General features: G+C 42.6%; 1 protein-coding gene across 2 annotated transcripts in view; it reads right to left on the bottom strand.

Moving 5' to 3' along the window:
• GPSM1 (G protein signaling modulator 1) overlaps positions 1–17,913 on the bottom strand; it is a 582,328-nt gene that overhangs the window by 306,462 nt on the left and 257,953 nt on the right. For both annotated transcript variants that reach the window (XM_040324133.1, XM_040324134.1), the window contains one exon: positions 14,916–15,039. In XM_040324133.1, the coding sequence (XP_040180067.1) occupies positions 14,916–15,039 (124 nt within the window). The remainder of the gene's footprint in view (positions 1–14,915; positions 15,040–17,913) is intronic.

Here is a 17,913-nt window from a genome sequence, read left to right as displayed (position 1 = left end):
GGAAGGAATGTACTTACCCGTCCATGCAAGGACCCACTGACGCATTCCTGACAGGCATACACCGCGTAGGAGTAGCTGTCGGCCCGGTCCACTGTAAGTGAGACAACACCACAGCCCTGTCATATGTGGACCCTGGAGCCAAAGCTCACAGGCCACCCCAGGAGCCATGGGGTATGTCGTGGCAGACCCAGCCTCTTTGCAAAGGTGTGCTCAAGCTCGCTGGCCGGACTGGGGAGACTACAAGGATCTATATATCCAGCCTGTCTCTCAGCCGACAGTTGATAGAAGATTCTTCAAGAATAAATAAAATAAAAATAAAAATGTACTGGGCCAAAAAGGGAGCCATACGTCCTCCTCCTTTGCTAGGCAGAAAGAAACTGAGACTGCATGCTGCAGGGAGGAGGGTTATGTCCGGAGGGACCGCCCCCTGGGTGGGGCTGTTCAATGCTGTTAAAGTAACATGTGTTTAATTATCTAATATGTTTCTGCCTAGTCCTCTCCTGTGAACGGGAACATAACCCAGCTGTGTCCGTTCATGGACGATAAGAGAAATATCTTTAATTTACAGTTTTGTGTAAAAATAAATTGGGGTGGGTGGGGTGAAGGTTCCCTTCATGTCCTTCTCCCAAGCATTAAGGCACTGCAGTTGATGGCCATCTGGTGGCGTTATCAACAGTTGGTAGGCGGCTGATAGGCCATGAGGCATGGTGCTCTCCTCTGAGCAGTAGGTCTCAAAAGTAGTTAGGGTTAAGCAGTAACTGCCTGGAGGGGGTGATGACTTGAAGAAATTACTAATTTAGAAGGTCCTCCAGTGGTCCAAACAGAACAAACCGTCTGGGTTCATGAGTTTGGTCAGGGACTGCCACCTGCTATTGGCGAAGAAGTGGGAGGCCTGAGTTCCTCAGCAAGCAAACGATGGGGTCAGTGGATCTGAGGGTGAACTCTGGGTTTCCTAGTATCGGGTGGAGTGGAGAGTTAGCCAACGAGAAGAGGGAACGTACGGAGAGGGATGAACAAATCCGTATGCTTGTACCTACCAGGAGGTGGTTTTTCATGGCACTTGGCAGTGAGCTATGGCACCAGGGAGCTCTGGTAAGGGGAATGTTACACTGAGATTGTTCCAGGCGGGACCATAATTTAATAGGCTGGTGGCGGTTCCAGCCAATAAGTCTGGGACCCGGCTTGTTCTGACTACGTTACTATCTGTTATCCTGACCCGGCTTGCCTTATTGACTATGCATACCTTTTACCTGCCTGATATCCTGTTGCCGAACTTTGACCATTCCCTGCCTGTCGTTTATATTTGCATCTGATCGTCTGTTACCAAACCAAACCTGAAAAATTGCATGGGCAGAAAAGGGTTGAAACAGTCTGGTCTTGAAGTTCTTAAAGTATGTTTAAAAATAACAGATTACTGCCTAGATCACCAATACCTCTTTATATTCATATATTCAGTAATCTACTGATATCCTGTAATTCTTTGGAAAGTAAGTTACCTCTGTGTCCAGCCATGTCTGTTCAGTGATGTCTCTAGCAAGCTCCAAATGTAGTGGCACCGAGAACATTTATATAGTGCAGAAGAATTCTTTCCAGAGCTGGGTAAACAGTTCCTTCTCAGGATAAACTGCACTTGTGTTTGGAGCAACACAGACTATAGAAACCTTGTCAATGCAGGAAGCTGATCATTGAGTTTATTATGATAAAAACAAACAAGGCTAGAGTACTAAGGCTGGCCATAGATGCCTCCTTTTTTCGATCAGCCCTTTGGCTGATTGAAGAAAAACAAATGGTTGCCCCATTACCACATGAGGTATTGTATTCCGACAGGAGTACTGTAGCCGCTGATCAACAAAAGTTTTCCAACAGTCCTGTTTGTAAGAAGTTGATCGTGAATGAACATAGATTGATTGAAACTTGGCTGATCCCTGCTGAACTGGCAACATTTTGATACATCTATGGGCAGCTTAACACATAACTAGATTCTGGGACAGGTGACTATACATCGCTGACACAGCAATTCCTAGACTTTAAGCCCCTCTACTCAAAATATATAGACACAGAAATATATACAATTACTAATAGCTATTTTTAAAGTGGAATTCCAGACAAGATTTGTTCATAGTCTATGAAATAGAAATAAAAATAGAATAGAACGTTTAACTGCTGCCTCTGCCCCCATTGGTGGTCCACACCAGTTATAATTACAAATTGGGCTGCACACGGAGTGCCTGGCATTTTTCATAAGTCAGGAGGAAGAGCCGAGAGTGCAAAAATGTATATAGTTGCAACCTTAAAGAGAGAATACTGATAAAATTCAGCATTGGCTGCACCAATTATAAAGCGACAGCAGCAACTATAAAAACCTGAAACAAATACTGTCACTTTGTCCCTCAACCAAAATCTTCTGCTCTGTACGTTTTGTATTATAAGGATCATATGACAAACCTGTTAAAAGTCCCTATTCCTGTATTTTCCTGGTATGTTTTTTCAGCTTTTGTTTTGCAGTTTCATTGTTTTAAAAAAAAGGATATGCTTGAACAGGGAAATGCAATGGCCTTAAGATAAAAATGTGTCTATAAAAAATAGTTTAGGCTATAGAAAAGGTTTATGTGATGTTTATAAAATATAGAAAATGTTATTAGAAATAATACACACTGGGTCAAATCAAATAAAAATACTTATTTGCACGGGATAATACAAGAGCAAAATGAATCAAAAGGTGGATGATTGCTTGCATCTAGCTGACATCAATAATTCATATGATAGTCCATATACATTATTTTCATATACTATCTTTATCCTTGAAAGTGGCATCCTTATTTTTACATTAGAGTAAAATAGTTTGCATTATTTAGTATTATGTTACTATGTTTCTTTTGAGTATAATACAATACATGCATCTGTATAGTCATGGTGAGTTAGATACACCATGAAATTAAGGGGGAGCTGTAGTTTTTTTTTTTACGTCAAACTCTCGGATGCAAAAAACATTTATGTATAGTTAGTGCTCATTTATATGAATTATTATATGCATTTTGCATAAAAACTGTGCTATATCCTGTTATCAGCCTCATGTATACTCCTTCAAAGCACTCCAGCAGGTAAAGAAAGAGTCAGCAATATAAGCCAATTAGAGCTCTTTTACTTATGGGAAACATGCTTACAGACGGGGAATCCAGCATTGACCTTATAAATATGCCATTTCTCTTTCATTACCCAGTCACGGGCTAGGGTGGGACCTAGACCAGCCAATATTGCTCAACTGTAATGTATTTTGCAAGGAGGTCCAGGATATGGTTGTGCTGTCTGAGCAGAATTTAAAATCCTTTAAAAGGTAAAATGCCACTTGTATATATTTTTGAACTATACATGTAGCTATTTGTCTGTAATTTGGACTTTTTTAGATATACATAGGAAGAGCCTAATGTAAAAATAATTACAAATCTTGCTACTATGTATAGTTTGTAATTATATAGGTAAACAGAGGTAGCTATAGTTACCCATTACATATTCTGGCTTTGCTGTGCTGCACAACGCACAATATAGAGAAGCTAAGCAACTGCTGCAATATGCACATCACAGACACTGGAGGGAGAATGTACATGTTTGATAATGATACAGCAAGCCTAATAAACACAACACATTACTTGCAAAGGCGTCTTGGTTTGCCCACTTATGGCAATATGACTGATCCTTGTTCCCCATGCTCCCCTGCTTTTTTATTGGAGTTCCAAGACCTAACCCTGTGTAAGTTCTGTGCCAGAGCTTACAAACAGTTAACCTCTCCTACTTGACATGTGACTGCGTTTGGACCTGGTGACTGGCCACACAGGCTATTGTGGTGCATTTTGGAATAAGGTCATATGCTTCTCCATACTCGGAAGGGAAGGAAAGGTATCAGTGGGTAGAGGTTCTTCTTTATTCCCAGTTGACAGCTCTGAGTGCCTAAGCAGCCAGTGAAGCACCAGTGAAGGTGAATGGGTCGCATGCTCTCCCATACTCAGAAGTACATTGTATTTGTCTTCACTATTGGTGGCTGAACAGGTTGGCAGGGGAGCAAAGAGTGCTGATGCTGAGGAGAGCATCCACTAAGTAAACTTGTTGCTGTGCCCTTAGCCTGCCAAGCACAAGTTCATTTTAAGCACCAGCCAAATCTGTTTTATACCAAGAGACACCCCACAAATTCCTTTAACACCAACAAAAAGATTTGCAGTTTTAATTTTATACCATATATTATTTTAAAAATTGGTATTTTTTTAAAGACAAAATAGCTTTCAGAAATTTGGCAGCTGCATACACCTAAATATTTTGGAGCCACATTCTCTAAGACTGTCATTTTTTTCTTCACTACTTGACAAGTCATTACTCTGGGGCATGCATGTGTACACCATGGCCCAGATTCAGGTAGAATCGCGCAATATTTGCGTGGGCAAAGAGCAAAAATTTTTCTCTGCGCCCACGCAAATATTGCGCTTTGCCCGCGATTCACGGAGCAATTGCTCCGTAAATTGCGCGGGCGATATGCTAAATAGCCCTGCGTAAGGGCGCCTAATGTAAATGATCCCGCCGGGGGCGGGAATCATTTAAATTAGGCGCGCTCCCGCGCCGAGCGAACAGCGCATGCTCCGTCGGGAAACTTTCCCGACGTGCATTGCGGCAAATGACGTCGCAAGGACGTCATTTGCTTCTAAGTGAACGTGAATGGCGTCCAGCGCCATTCACGGTTCACTTACGTAAACGACGTAAAATTTGAACGTCGCGAGCGGGAAGCGCAGCTATACTTTAGCATTGGTTGCGCCTGCTATTAGCAGGAGCAGCCTTATGCTAAAGTGGCCGTACGGAAACTCCGTACCTTGCGTGCGCAGGGCCCGCGCAACTTTTGTGAATCGGTGGTAGTATGCAATTTGCATACTATACGCCGATCACAATGGCCGCGCCCCCTAGCGGCCAACGCAAGAATGCAGCCTGGGATGTGAAGGCATAAGGAGGCTTATGTCTGTCACATCCTAGGCTGCAGTCGGTGTAACGAGGTTCCTGAATCAGGAGCACTCGTTACACCGGAGCAAGTAAGCCCTTGCGCCGCGCAACCTATGGTTGCGCGGGCGCAAGTGCTTCTTGAATCTGGGCCCATGTGTGAATGCTGATTGGTCTGGGGCAATCTGCTTTCTGCAATAATAGCCACTATACATTTCTAGTATCCAACAAAATCACAAACTATGTGTCTAAATCATGCCGACTGGCAACACAGCTGACATAGAAAAAAAGAGGGGCTCACATTGCTTTATGGTTACCAAGCCCTTTATTTTCTTGTTTCAGACCTGCTAGACCATTATGCAGTACAAGTAGTAACCACACACATCAGATTTTTGAAGAAAAAAACAAATGTCTGCATGTCTGTGTGTTAAAAGCTTGTGAACACCATCAACAGAACCAAGCAAAGCTGACGTGACTATTTAATTAGATTCATGTGAAGTTTAATGTGATAATACATCTCATATGTCTCTTATTTGTATGCATTATACTTGAAATCATGTGGCTTTTTGTTGGCCACCAATTTCCCTTTGGTTTTAGCAAGCCAACTTAGTTTTGAGTCCAATTAACCTAAATCCACATTGTAGAAACCTGGCAGGTACTTCTACAAATATTTGCCCAACTACACCTTAAAAACCAACACTTTGTGTCAACACGCAGAGCAGGTTCTGCAGAGGAGGTAGAGCAGGGACTGAGGGAATGTTCATCTCAATAAACTGTACACAAATAAGATCAATTCTGATTTAAAGGGCAACTCAAGATAAACTTGATAGTTAAAAATATTTCTCATACTCATGTGTCTGGCCCTCCCACAAAGTAACGAAAATTTGTTTTTGCCATCTTTGCTCTTTTTAATGTGCTGGTAAATACATTTATATTGCTGTATGTTTGTACTGAGATTAGGTCTGCTCATTTCATAGTACTACTGCAAGTCCACTACTAATATTCCCTTTGTATGCAATGCTGATGTTTCTTTCACTTTTTTTAGAAAATAGTTGCATTTTGCAGCTGTAGACAAACCCCATCCAAAACAGTTTATGTTGGCATGGTTGTTTTCAGGATGCTGACATATTAAATAATTTGTGGGTTACAAAGGCAAGATCTTATCACTAGAACTGCATCCAAATGCTGCAGTTATTGAAAAGCCAAGTAACAGCATTACATTCTACCAACAGTTTTCACAAAATAAACACTTTTGTTTAGTTGTCACAAGTTACTTTGCCATTCTGAATTTGTCCCATGATGAACTCAACATATCAAATGTTAAAAAATGTCTTAAAATGGTACACTTTCTCAGTTTAAACATTTGATATGTTTTCTATTTTCTATTGTGAGTAAAATATGGGTTTATGTGATTTGCAAATCATTGCATTCTGTAGATTTTAGGCCCCTTTCACACGGGACAGACCTGTCAGAGCCCTGCTCTCCTCTTTGGGGGATCGGATGAAAGCGGACCCCCTGTCAGCGCTGACATCCGTCGCTCCATAGAACTGTATGGAGCATTCATTTAGGTCTGCCTAAAAAACAGACAGGTGGACCTGAACGATCTGCCCGTGTGAAAGGGGCCTTACACAGCATCCCAACCTTTTTTGGGGGAAAAAGACAGTACTGTGAATACTTTTATCAAACAACTTGACTTGAACTTACAGCAATGTATTAAAGCTCATGGGCTAGATTCAGATAGGTTAGCGGATCTTTAGATCCGTGTAACCTATCTGATTTACGTTATGCCGCCGCTATTTTCCGAGGCAAGTGCTTTATTCAGAAAGCACTTGCCTCTAAAGTTGCGGCAACGTATCGTAAATCCCCCGGCGGAATTCAAATTCCGCGGCTAGGGGGCGTGTACTATTTAAATCATGCGTGTCCCCGCGCCGATCGAACAGCACATGCGCCGTCCGCAAATTTTCCCAGCGTGCATTGCTCCAAATGACGTCGCAAGGACGTCATTGGTTTCAACGTTAACGTAAATTACGTCCGGCCGTATTCGCGAACGACTTACGCAAACGACGTAAAAAATTCAAAACTCGGCGCGGGAACGACGGCCATACTTAACATAGGATACGCCGCACTTACCCCTGCTATAGCTGGGGTAACTTTCCGCCGAAAAAAGCCGAACGCAAACGACGTAAAAAAAAAGCGCCGGGCGGTTGTTCGTTTCTGAATCGGCGTAAATGCTCATTTGCATATTCGACGCATAAAAGATATGGAAGCGCTACCTAGCGGCCGGCCTGGAATTGCAGCCTAAGATCCGACGGTGTAAGTCACTTACACCTGTCGGATCTTAGGCATATCTATGCGTAACCTGATTCTATGAATCAGGCGCATAGATACGATGGCCGGACTCAGAGATACGACGGCGTATCAGGAGATACGCCGTCGTATCTTCTTTCTGAATCCGGCCCCATAAGTACAAGATTTATACTCCAAGTTCTTCAATATCTATACAGTGCCTTGCGAAAGTATTCGGCTCCCTTGAACTTTGCGATCTTTTGCCACATTTCAGGCTTCAAACATAAAGATATAAAACTGTCATTTTTTTTGAAGAATCAACAACAAGTGGGACACAATCATGAAGTGGAACGAAATTTATTGGATATTTCAAACTTTTTTAACAAATAAAAAACAGAAAAATTGGGCGTGCAAAATTATTCAGCCCCCTTAAAGGAGTTGTAAAGACAAAAATATTTTCCTCTTAAATTAAAGTCTGACAGTAGCTGATAAAGTAAAAAGTAATGTTTTGCATTATAACTAGTTTGATACCTGTTGAAATGGAGCTGTTTTATTCACCTCCATCACTCCTGAATCATTATTCTCACTGACTTCCTGGTTTGCGGTGCACATTCATTCTTGCTACATCACGGCCTAATGGGAACTACAGTTCCCATTAGGCTTAGCCTCCATGCCTGTGAGGGATAAGAGAGCATCTTCACGCAGGGCTGTGGTCATAGGGAGGGGGTGAGCACATTCTGCTTACCACCATGCAAAACGGCTCAGATGCTGGTGGAAAGCAAGAAGAGGAGTGACAGGAAATGGCATTTTCAAACCTGGATTACTGTATTTTGGAGGTCAAAAGGAAAAATTAGGTAAGTGATATTTAAATGCTCTAGCTTACAGCAATCAATCGATCTAATAAAAAACGAACCTTGAGTGTTCCTTTGAGTTAATACTTTGTAGTGCCACCTTTTGCTGCGATTACAGCTGTAAGTCGCTTGGGGTATGTCTCTATCAGTTTTGCACATCGAGAGACTGAAATTTTTGCCCATTCCTCCTTGCAAAACAGCTCGAGCTCAGTGAGGTTGGATGGAGAGCATTTGTGAACAGCAGTTTTCAGTTCTTTCCACAGATTCTCGATTGGATTCAGGTCTGGACTTTGACTTGGCCATTCTAACACCTGGATATTTTTATTTGTGAACCATTCCATTGTAGATTTTGCTTTATGTTTTGGATCATTGTCTTGTTGGAAGACAAATCTCCGTCCCAGTCTCAGGTCTTTTGCAGACTCCATCAGGTTTTCTTCCAGAATGGTCCTGTATTTGGCTCCATCCATCTTCCCATCAATTTTAACCATCTTCCCTGTCCCTGCTGAAGAAAAGCAGGCCCAAACCATGATGCTGCCACCACCATGTTTGACAGTGGGGATGGTGTGTTCAGGGTGATGAGCTGTGTTGCTTTTACGCCAAAGTTTTGCATTGTTGCCAAAAAGTTCGATTTTGGTTTCATCTGACCAGAGCACCTTCTTCCACATGTTTGGTGTGTCTCCCAGGTGGCTTGTGGCAAACTTTAAACAACACTTTTTATGGATATCTTTAAGAAATGTCTTTCTTCTTGCCACTCTTCCATAAAGGCCAGATTTGTGCAGTATACGACTGATTGTTGTCCTATGGACAGAGTCTCCCACCTCAGCTGTAGATCTCTGCAGTTCATCCAGAGTGATCATGGGCCTCTTGGCTGCATCTCTGATCAGTCTTCTCCTTGTATGAGCTGAAAGTTTAGAGGGACGGCCAGGTCTTCATAGATTTGCAGTGGTCTGATTATCCTTCCATTTCAATATTATTACTTGCACAGTGCTCCTTGGGATGTTTAAAGCTTGGGAAATCTTTTTGTATCCAAATCCGGCTTTAAACTTCTCCACAACAGTATCTCAGACCTGTCTGGTGTGTTCCTTGTTCTTCATGATGCTTTATGCGCTTTAAACGGACCTCTGAGACTATCACAGTGCAGGTGCATTTATACGGAGACTTGATTACACACAGGTGGATTCTATTTATCATCATTAGTCATTTAGGTCAACATTGGATCATTCAGAGATCCTCACTGAACTTCTGGAGAGAGTTTGCTGCACTGAAAATTTTTCAGTTTTTTATTTGTTAAAAAAGTTTGAAATATCCAATAAATTTCGTTCCACTTCATGATTGTGTCCCACTTGTTGATTCTTCCCAAAAAAATTACAGTTTTATATCTTTATGTTTGAAACCTGAAATGTGGCAAAAGGTCGCAAAGTTCAAGGGGGCCGAATAGTTTCGCAAGGCACTGTATGTGTGTGTGTGTTTGTATGTAAAAGTGCAAAAATGCTGTAAATTGAGAATGCTTTCAGAAATAAAAGTGATAATAGTTTATTTGTATCAGTTAAAAAAATGAAAAGTAAATGAACAGAAAATAATTCCAAATCAAATCAATATTTGGTGTGACCACCCCTTTACCTTCAAAACAGCATCAATTCTTCTAGGTACACTTTCACCCAGTTTTTGAAGGAACTTGGAAGGTAGGTTGTTCCAAACATCTTGGAGAACCAACCACAAATCTTCTATGGATGCAGGCTACCTCAAATCCTTTTGTCTCTTCATGTAATCCCAGACTGGCACACAATGATGTTGAGATCTTTTTTTTTTTTGTGGAGGGCCAAACCATCACTACCAACACTCCTTAATTACATTGGTTGTATGTTTGGGGTTGTTGTCCTGCTGCAGAATACATTTGGAGCCAATTGCACGCCTCCCTGATGGTATGGCATGATGGATAAATATCTGACTATATTTCTCAGCATCAAAGACAGTATTGGTCCTGACCAAATCTCCAACTCCATTTGTAGAAATGCAGCCCCAAACGTGAAATGCTAATAGTTAGGGATACAGCTTCTAATTTGATATTTCCCCTACGGTTATTGGGTAGCTTAGGACTAACTTTTTCATCCCTTTTACTGCTTGCCAAAAAAAAAAATGATTGTGGTTACTTTTGACACGCACTCATGGCATGGTGCTTGCTGAACATATAATATAAAGGGGCTGAATAGGGGCCTTTATCGGATAGATTTTTTTTTACATATTGTGTCTAGTTTCTCCTCTGGTTTAGGTTTATGATACATTTATAATAAAGATTTTTTTAATGTATTTGGTTTGCTTTTTTTGAGTGCCTTCATGATTAATGCATTTTAGTCATTATACATTCAGGTGTCATTACTTACTTTTATTACTAGATGAAGTTGCTGCGATGGCTTGGCGGTTTTCCTGAGCAGGCTGTATGCATTTATAGTGAGGACGGATGCCCGAGGACGCCTATAATAAGGCTTACCTATAGGTAAAATGAATATCTCCTCAACCTGTACGGATGAGGAGATATTCACCTTGCATGCAGGCGCTGACGTCAGTGGCACATGCGCTCTGAGGATCTGGTGGTTGCTGCTGGAAAATCAGAGCTCCTTGCCGGAAAGAGGACTCCCAGGCACATGTGTGGGAGTGACATTATCGTGCTTCCAGCGTCGAGCTTCCAGTACAGTGCCGGAGCCGCAAACCTGAAAGAAATGCTTAAGGAACATATCGGCTCTCTCAGTGGTGACCGGGAGGCGATGCTGGCGCTTCATTCTAAGGTAAGCATTTCATAATAAGCTAGTAGCTCATTATGCCTTTGCCTTAGTTTTTTTGTCTCGTTTTTTTGCGGGCATACAACCACTTTAAGTGATGTAGGTGCATCTACTTTTGCTGTTCCATATTGCACAATGTTGCAGAATGCTCTTATAACACTTTGGAAATTTCAATTTTATTGCTGCTTATATACTTTATCTTGCAAGGAACCATCACCATGCTTCACTATTGCCTGCAGACACTCATTGTCCTGCTCTTTAGCTCTACGGAGAACAAACTGCCTCATGCTATCGCCAAATATGTCAAATAGTGGCATTTTTCAGCACCCCCGTTCCTATGTTTTCATGCAAAGTTGAGTCGCTTAACATTGTTTCCACATCAAAGGTATGGCTTTTTGCCAGCAATTCTTCTATGAAGGCCACTTTTGGCCAGACGTCTCTGGACAGTAGATGGGTGTATCTGTGTCCCACTGGTTTCCACCAGTTCTCTGCTGATGGCACTGCTGGACATCTTCTGATGTCTAAGGCCCCGTACACACGATAGAATCCATCCGCTGAAAAATCTCAGCGGATCGGTTTCAGCGGATAGATTCTATGGTGTGTACATTCCTGCGGATATTTATCCGCGGAAATTTCCCAATTCCAGCAGATAAAAATTTGTAGACATGTCTACAAATCTATCCGCTTGAATTGGCTCCCGCGGATCGATCCGGTGGTCTGTACAGACTCACCGGATCGATCCGTCCGAAGGGATCCCCAGCATGCGTCGTAATGATTCGACGCATGCGTGGAATTCCTTTTATGGCGTCATCATCGCGGCGACGGCGCCACACGTCATCGCGAGGGGATTTCGGCGCGGATTTCGATCCGATGGTGAGTACACTCCATCGGATCCAAATCCGTGGAAATCCTCGAGAGGATTTATCCGCGGATACGGTCTGGTGGACCGTATCCGCGGATAAATCCTCTCGTGTGTACTAGGCCTAAGGGAAATCAGCATGTTTTCATCTGCTGCATTAAGTTTCCCTCACCAACCACTGTGTCTACGGGTCTCAACATTGCCTGTTTCTTTATGCTTCTTTCAAAAGAGCTTGAACTGCACATCTTGAAACCAGTCTACTTTGAAATCTTTGCCTGGGAAAGATCTTGCTGATGCAGTATAACTTTACCTTGTGTCTTGTTGCTGTGCTCAGTCTAGCCATGGTAAATGACCTGTGAACTGAAACTGTCTTCCACAACCTCACCTTAGTAGCAGAGTTTGGCTGTTCCTCACCTAATGTTAAGCCTCCTACTTAGCTGTTTGTTTCAGTTAATGACTGTTTCAACCCATATGAAACTGATGATCATTAGCACCTGTTTGGTATAACTGAATAATAATTCACCTGACTCTAATCTTACAAAATCCCTGGCTTTGTGCAAGTGTGCAAAGTGTTGATGTGTAAGAACTTATGCTGGTTTGAACCCAATGATCGTCACACCAAATATTGATTTGATTTCGATTTTTCTTCTGTTCGTTCACTTTTCATTTTTTAAATCGATAAAAATAAACAATTAAAACATATATTTTTGAAAACATTCTTAAGCCCCTTTCACATGGGGCGGATCCACTCAGCGGACTCCGCTAGCTCAGCAGAGGATCACTCAGTTGATCTCCACTGAGTTCATACGTCTGTTTTGAGTGGATCGGATCGAATGGCAGACGGGTGTCAGCGGACAAATCTCCACTGACAACCGCCTGTCCAATGGATGGCCTGCTCCAATCCGCCTGCAAAATGGACAGGCAGATCTGAGCGGGCTTATCGTGTGAAAGGGGCCTTACTTTAGAGAATTTCTTCACACCTTCCTAAATCATTTGCACAGTACTGTGCAAAACACAGAAATGTGGAGTGCAAACTTTGCTAAACACCTGCTAAATAATTTAATAAATTCTGAAAAGACTTAATTCAGTAGAGTTCCCTTTTTTGTACACTTTCTATCATTAAAATGTCTTCATATTTCAGTACAGCTTTCAGGGAGTTTGCATGCATTAAAGTTGTTGTTAAGCCACTGTACTACAAACATCTCATATCCTCTGTTAGCCATCATTATCTATACTAGTGTCTGTGCTCCCACCGCTCACATGACTCCTCAGCTCTCTCTGCTGCCCAGCTGACAGATTTAGCGGGCAGGGCCAAGCACTGCTGCTGACGTCAGCCAGTGAGGAGGGGAGGATAGAGGAGAGAGATCAGAGAGAGGAGAGAGATCAGAGCAGTCACGTGAGCGTCAGAAGATGCTCTAATATAAGGTATAATCTGCATTTTTATTTTGCAGCACAGACACTGGGATAGATAATGCTAGCTAACAGAGAGGATGGGATGTTTGTTGTACAGTTATGATAGCAGTAGGAAGGGAAGGGGTGGGGAGAATAGTGGCACAGCCTAGCTGACATGCAGGGAGGAGAGTGAGAGGATGGGGCAAGAGGACAGAGGAGATCTGCGGATGATGGAGGCACGTAAACTGAGCATGGTGTCAGGGCTCAGCAGCCATGATAAACAGTGGTCTGTTTACAGGGGGTAGGGTTTAGCCAGGCAGAATCAATCAGGTTTTTTAGGTGATAGAAGGGGTCAAATGACACAGCACGAGCACTGAGCATTCATGCTTTAAGGGAACAGGATCCTTTTTTTTGGGGGGGGGGGGGTGGTTTACAAACACATTAATCATACTGTACATATCATAACATGATAGATAAATTTTTTGTGTATTGCCATCCATCCTCAGGGGGCTATAAACACATTTGTTCAGGTAAACTGCAACATATACATTTAAATGCACTATATTGTATAAACTAAATCCACTGATAATTGTACCAGTGTCCAACATTTTATACACCATCTTTTGTGACCAGACCACTTGTCAACTAATGTCCAAAACTTCCACATATGGTCATGTTAACCAAAGAAGACGCTACAGTGGTTTTCTCCTCTTAACCTTCCTGTCTTAGGATGTCTACTTTCTGGAAGAAGTAATAAAGCAGACACCTTTAGACAGCAGCATGTTCAATCTGGGAAGAGGGTATTGTTAAGCTTCAAACACACGATCGGACTTCCATCTGACTTTTCCATGGATTTTTGTCTGAAAGGGCGTTGGCCGTGAACTTGGTATGCATACACACGGCAGAACTTTTTCAGCCAACATTCACCAAATCACGTGATTTTTTCAGCTCTTTACCGCCACCCTTTGGGCAACTTCTGCTATTGTTGTCTGATGTTTAGCATTGGTTCTGAGCATGCATGTTTGTACTTTGTACACAAGTCCATCGGACTCAAATCCAATCGATCGGATGATCCTCCATCGGACATTTTGTTGTCGGAAAGTTTGAGAGCATGCACAGCGAACATTTGTCCGTTGAAAAACCAACAACAATTGTCCAATGAAGCATATAGATGGTCGGATTGTCCAATAAAACACGTCCGTCGGAACGTTGTTGTCGAAAAGTCAGATCGTGTGTATGGGCCTTTAGACTAGCAGATTTAGATGGACTTGACTATCAAATTGCAGCTGAAAGTATAATTAAAGGCAAAACCCTTCATTTTGAATGTAGTGGAGAGGGATCAGAACACGTGTCTGGTTTTTATTGCGGTCTGTGCCCCTGTTAGGGAGATTCAATCTTCAATCGTCCTGTTTACCTTGATCACAAATAATGAAAGTAAAAAAAAAATCCCAAGTTTTGGTTTGTCACAAAAACAGGAATAAAGGAGAAATCCTCCATTAGAGGATACCAGTTGTGGTGACAACCAGGGATGACTTCACTTCGTACGGTATACCTCTCACTTCATGTTTTGGCCATGGGACAGGACGTGAAAGGGAATCTTCCGATCTATTTGGGACACAGATGGCCAAAAAACCTGACAGAAGTTATAACACCCCCTCTTGCTCTATCCAAAAAAAAAAAAAGTCTTATCTTTTGCTCTACTGTAAATACTTCTGAATGTCACAACAAAAACAACATTTATTCTGAAAATTAAAAAAACAAGAATATCCAGCCTACCTTGTGCTTCATATCCTTCGTACTGCACTCCATCACTATCATCTTCATTAGATATCATGCCAAGGGCAGACATTAGCTGCGTTACATTCATGCGAGCTGTTAATTCTCCATTACGATCCCCAATCTGTAACAACCACCAAAGCCTAATGAAAACTAAAACTTCAGTCTGGAAATGTATACTTTTAGAACAATGAAAGAGATGTGTGTCCTAATTTGTGAAGTCATCGTAGACTTCTTCCCTTGTGCCCTGCTCTAAAAAGATAATTTTAATTTGCAGGAACAGAGTACTGTTCAATAATATAATTTATTAATAACATTTTAAAGTATGATTATTTTTTCTGACCTGCTGAAATACTGGGCCTCTTGTGTTCTTTGTGGCTTTACAAACATTTCAAAATATCCTACTTAAGCAATAAAGTCATATAACAGAAAATGTACTATAACATCATCAGTGTTCCACTGTACAGAAAATGTAATCTGTTGGTTTATGTGGCCATGTAATACTAGTAGTGTTAAAAGACCAAATTAATGGCATTATGGTAAAATTAACCTAAACCAAAATAGTGGGTGTATCTGCGGCACTTATAAGTTGACACTGTATATTTCAGCACATATTTAAAATGTTATAAACATTACTTTTGTATCACCAAGAAGGCATGTACTGGCCATCGGTATCACCGGGAGTTTCCCGGTGGGCCGATGGCTCAGTAGGCTGGTTTCAGTGACCACTCCTGTTTATACCGACGCTCCGTGTCTGGAGTGTCACTCACTGCGTGCTGCCTCCCTGTGCATAATTGCTGCTGTGCAGTGCAGTGTGCAAAGCACAGTCCGTCCAGGCAGCGCTGTGTGTGCACGATTCGGATTGGTGGCTGCAGGGAGGGAGAGACACAGACACATGGCATCTTTCCTGTGATTGGTCGCACCTAGAGTTGCACATGCCTGAACTGAGGAGTTCTGAGGGTCTCTGTAGTGGAAATCTCCCAGGTGTCCCACTAGCCTGCTCTCCCTGGTGTTCATCCCCGGTGACCTGCACTCCTCCCGCTCCACTTCCTCGTCAGCAGCTGGCTGGGAACTTTGATGGCCATGCCTTGCTCCCGGAGGGCATGTTTCTGCACTGCACAGGGACATCACTGACATGTGCTGAGGAAGACCTGGCCCCGGGGGACCTTCAGTGCCAAAGCCCGGGATGTGGTGAGTGGAGGCAGGAGTCCAGCTATGAGCTGAAAAGTGAACTGTCACCTGCCAGCTGTTGTGAAACCGGAACTCCCAGCGTGCCCTGACAACTTCTGCTGGACTTTAAGCCTACCCCTAGCCCGTCTATATACTACCCTAGCTTGCCGTACACCACCCTAGCCTGTCCGTATACCACCCTAGCATGTCCATATTCTACCCTAACCCGTCTATATACTAGATCATTTTCTACTGTTTGTTAATAAAAAATTACTTTTTTTTTTTTTGGCCGGGTAGGGGGGTGTAAGTAACTAGTCTAGCCTAGGGCTAGGAATGGTCTAGCACCGGTCCTGCCGCTGTACTGCCTATAAAGAGAATTAAAGTATTACGGCTAATGAACAGTGAGGGAGGAGGGTTTGGGTGGCCATCAGGGTTGGCCGGTGGGGTTTGTCTGGCCAGCAAGTATAGGATAGACCTGTCATCACCCCACGTCAAAGTGCACAACCCGGCTCAGCCTCAGTGCCGCTGCATTGCTGAAAGGCAGCCAATGGCTGTGCAGTAATTACGGTTTTAAAAATTCCAGTCAATGTTCTTGCATGACGTCCCACTTCACTTGTTTTTGTGCATGCTTGCAAAATTAAAAAGGGCCGATTATGGATGAAGTCCAGGGCCAAATTTTTGGCCCTGTCTAGTCCGGTCATCAAGTATTATATTTTTTGTATGACAATAGTTACTTTTTATTAACCTTGTAAATAAATTGCATAGTTAAAAGTAGAACTTCAATCAAATCAATATTTATTTACTTACGTTACTGAAAAATTGGAGGAACCACTGTAAGGTTTCATTGCTGTGTGTGTACCATTAAGGAATATTTCCCTTCACTTCATATCCCAGAGACATGAAAGGAGCTAAATGGAAATCTACCCAATGTGTGAGGAACTTTGAGTTTTAACAGCAGACACAGGAACAGTTGAGACCATTCGAAAATTTTCCCTCTACTCCAGTTCTTACTGTTATAATATTTTGGATCTCCCCTTACCTCCAGGCTTAGTGATAGTGGTTGCCAGAAAAAGTTTTAAGAATGTACCTCTCCAGAAGATAGATAGCAGAAAAATAGGATTTGTTGTACTCACCGTAAAATCCTTTTCTGAGTCCATGGACGGACACAGCTCCTTAAATCTTGACAAGTGGGTTATGTTCCCTGTTTACAGGGGAGGACTAGGCAGAAACATGTTAGATAATCAAATACATGTTACATTAACAGAGTTGAACAGCCCCGCCCAGGGGGCGGTCCCTCCAGACATAACCCTTCTCACTGCAGCATGCAGCCTCAGTTCGTAACAAGCAGTACAAACCTAAAAAGGAGGGGTGGGTGCTGTGTCCGTCCATGGACTCAGAGAAAAGGATTTTACGGTGAGTACAAAAAATCCTATTTTCTCTTATGGTCCATGGACGGACACAGCTCCTTAAATCTTGACAAGTGGGACATCCCCAAGCAGTGTCAAAAACGAGGGGTGGGAGTTATATCAGTAAAACCAATTTTAACTTCACCCCAAAACAAGCAGAGCTCCTCAACGGAGGAGGTGCAACTTTAAACAGCCGCCTGCAAAAACTAGCAGTCGAAAAAAGCATCAGAAGATGCACTCACCGCAACCATGTAAATTCTGGAAAAAGCGTGAACGGACGAGCAATTCGCCGCCTCGCACACCTGTGAGACCGACGCATGATGCCGGAAAAAAAAACAATTGCCCTGGTCGAAAGTGCCGTGACTGGAAAGGGGGGCCCGCCCCTTAAGAGTATAGGCCTGTATGACAGCCTGCCTGATCCA

The sequence above is a fragment of the Rana temporaria genome, chromosome 9, assembly GCF_905171775.1.
Source record: "Rana temporaria chromosome 9, aRanTem1.1, whole genome shotgun sequence".
Taxonomy (NCBI): Eukaryota; Metazoa; Chordata; class Amphibia; order Anura; family Ranidae; genus Rana; species Rana temporaria.
This window is presented reverse-complemented; position numbering and strand designations above follow the sequence as displayed.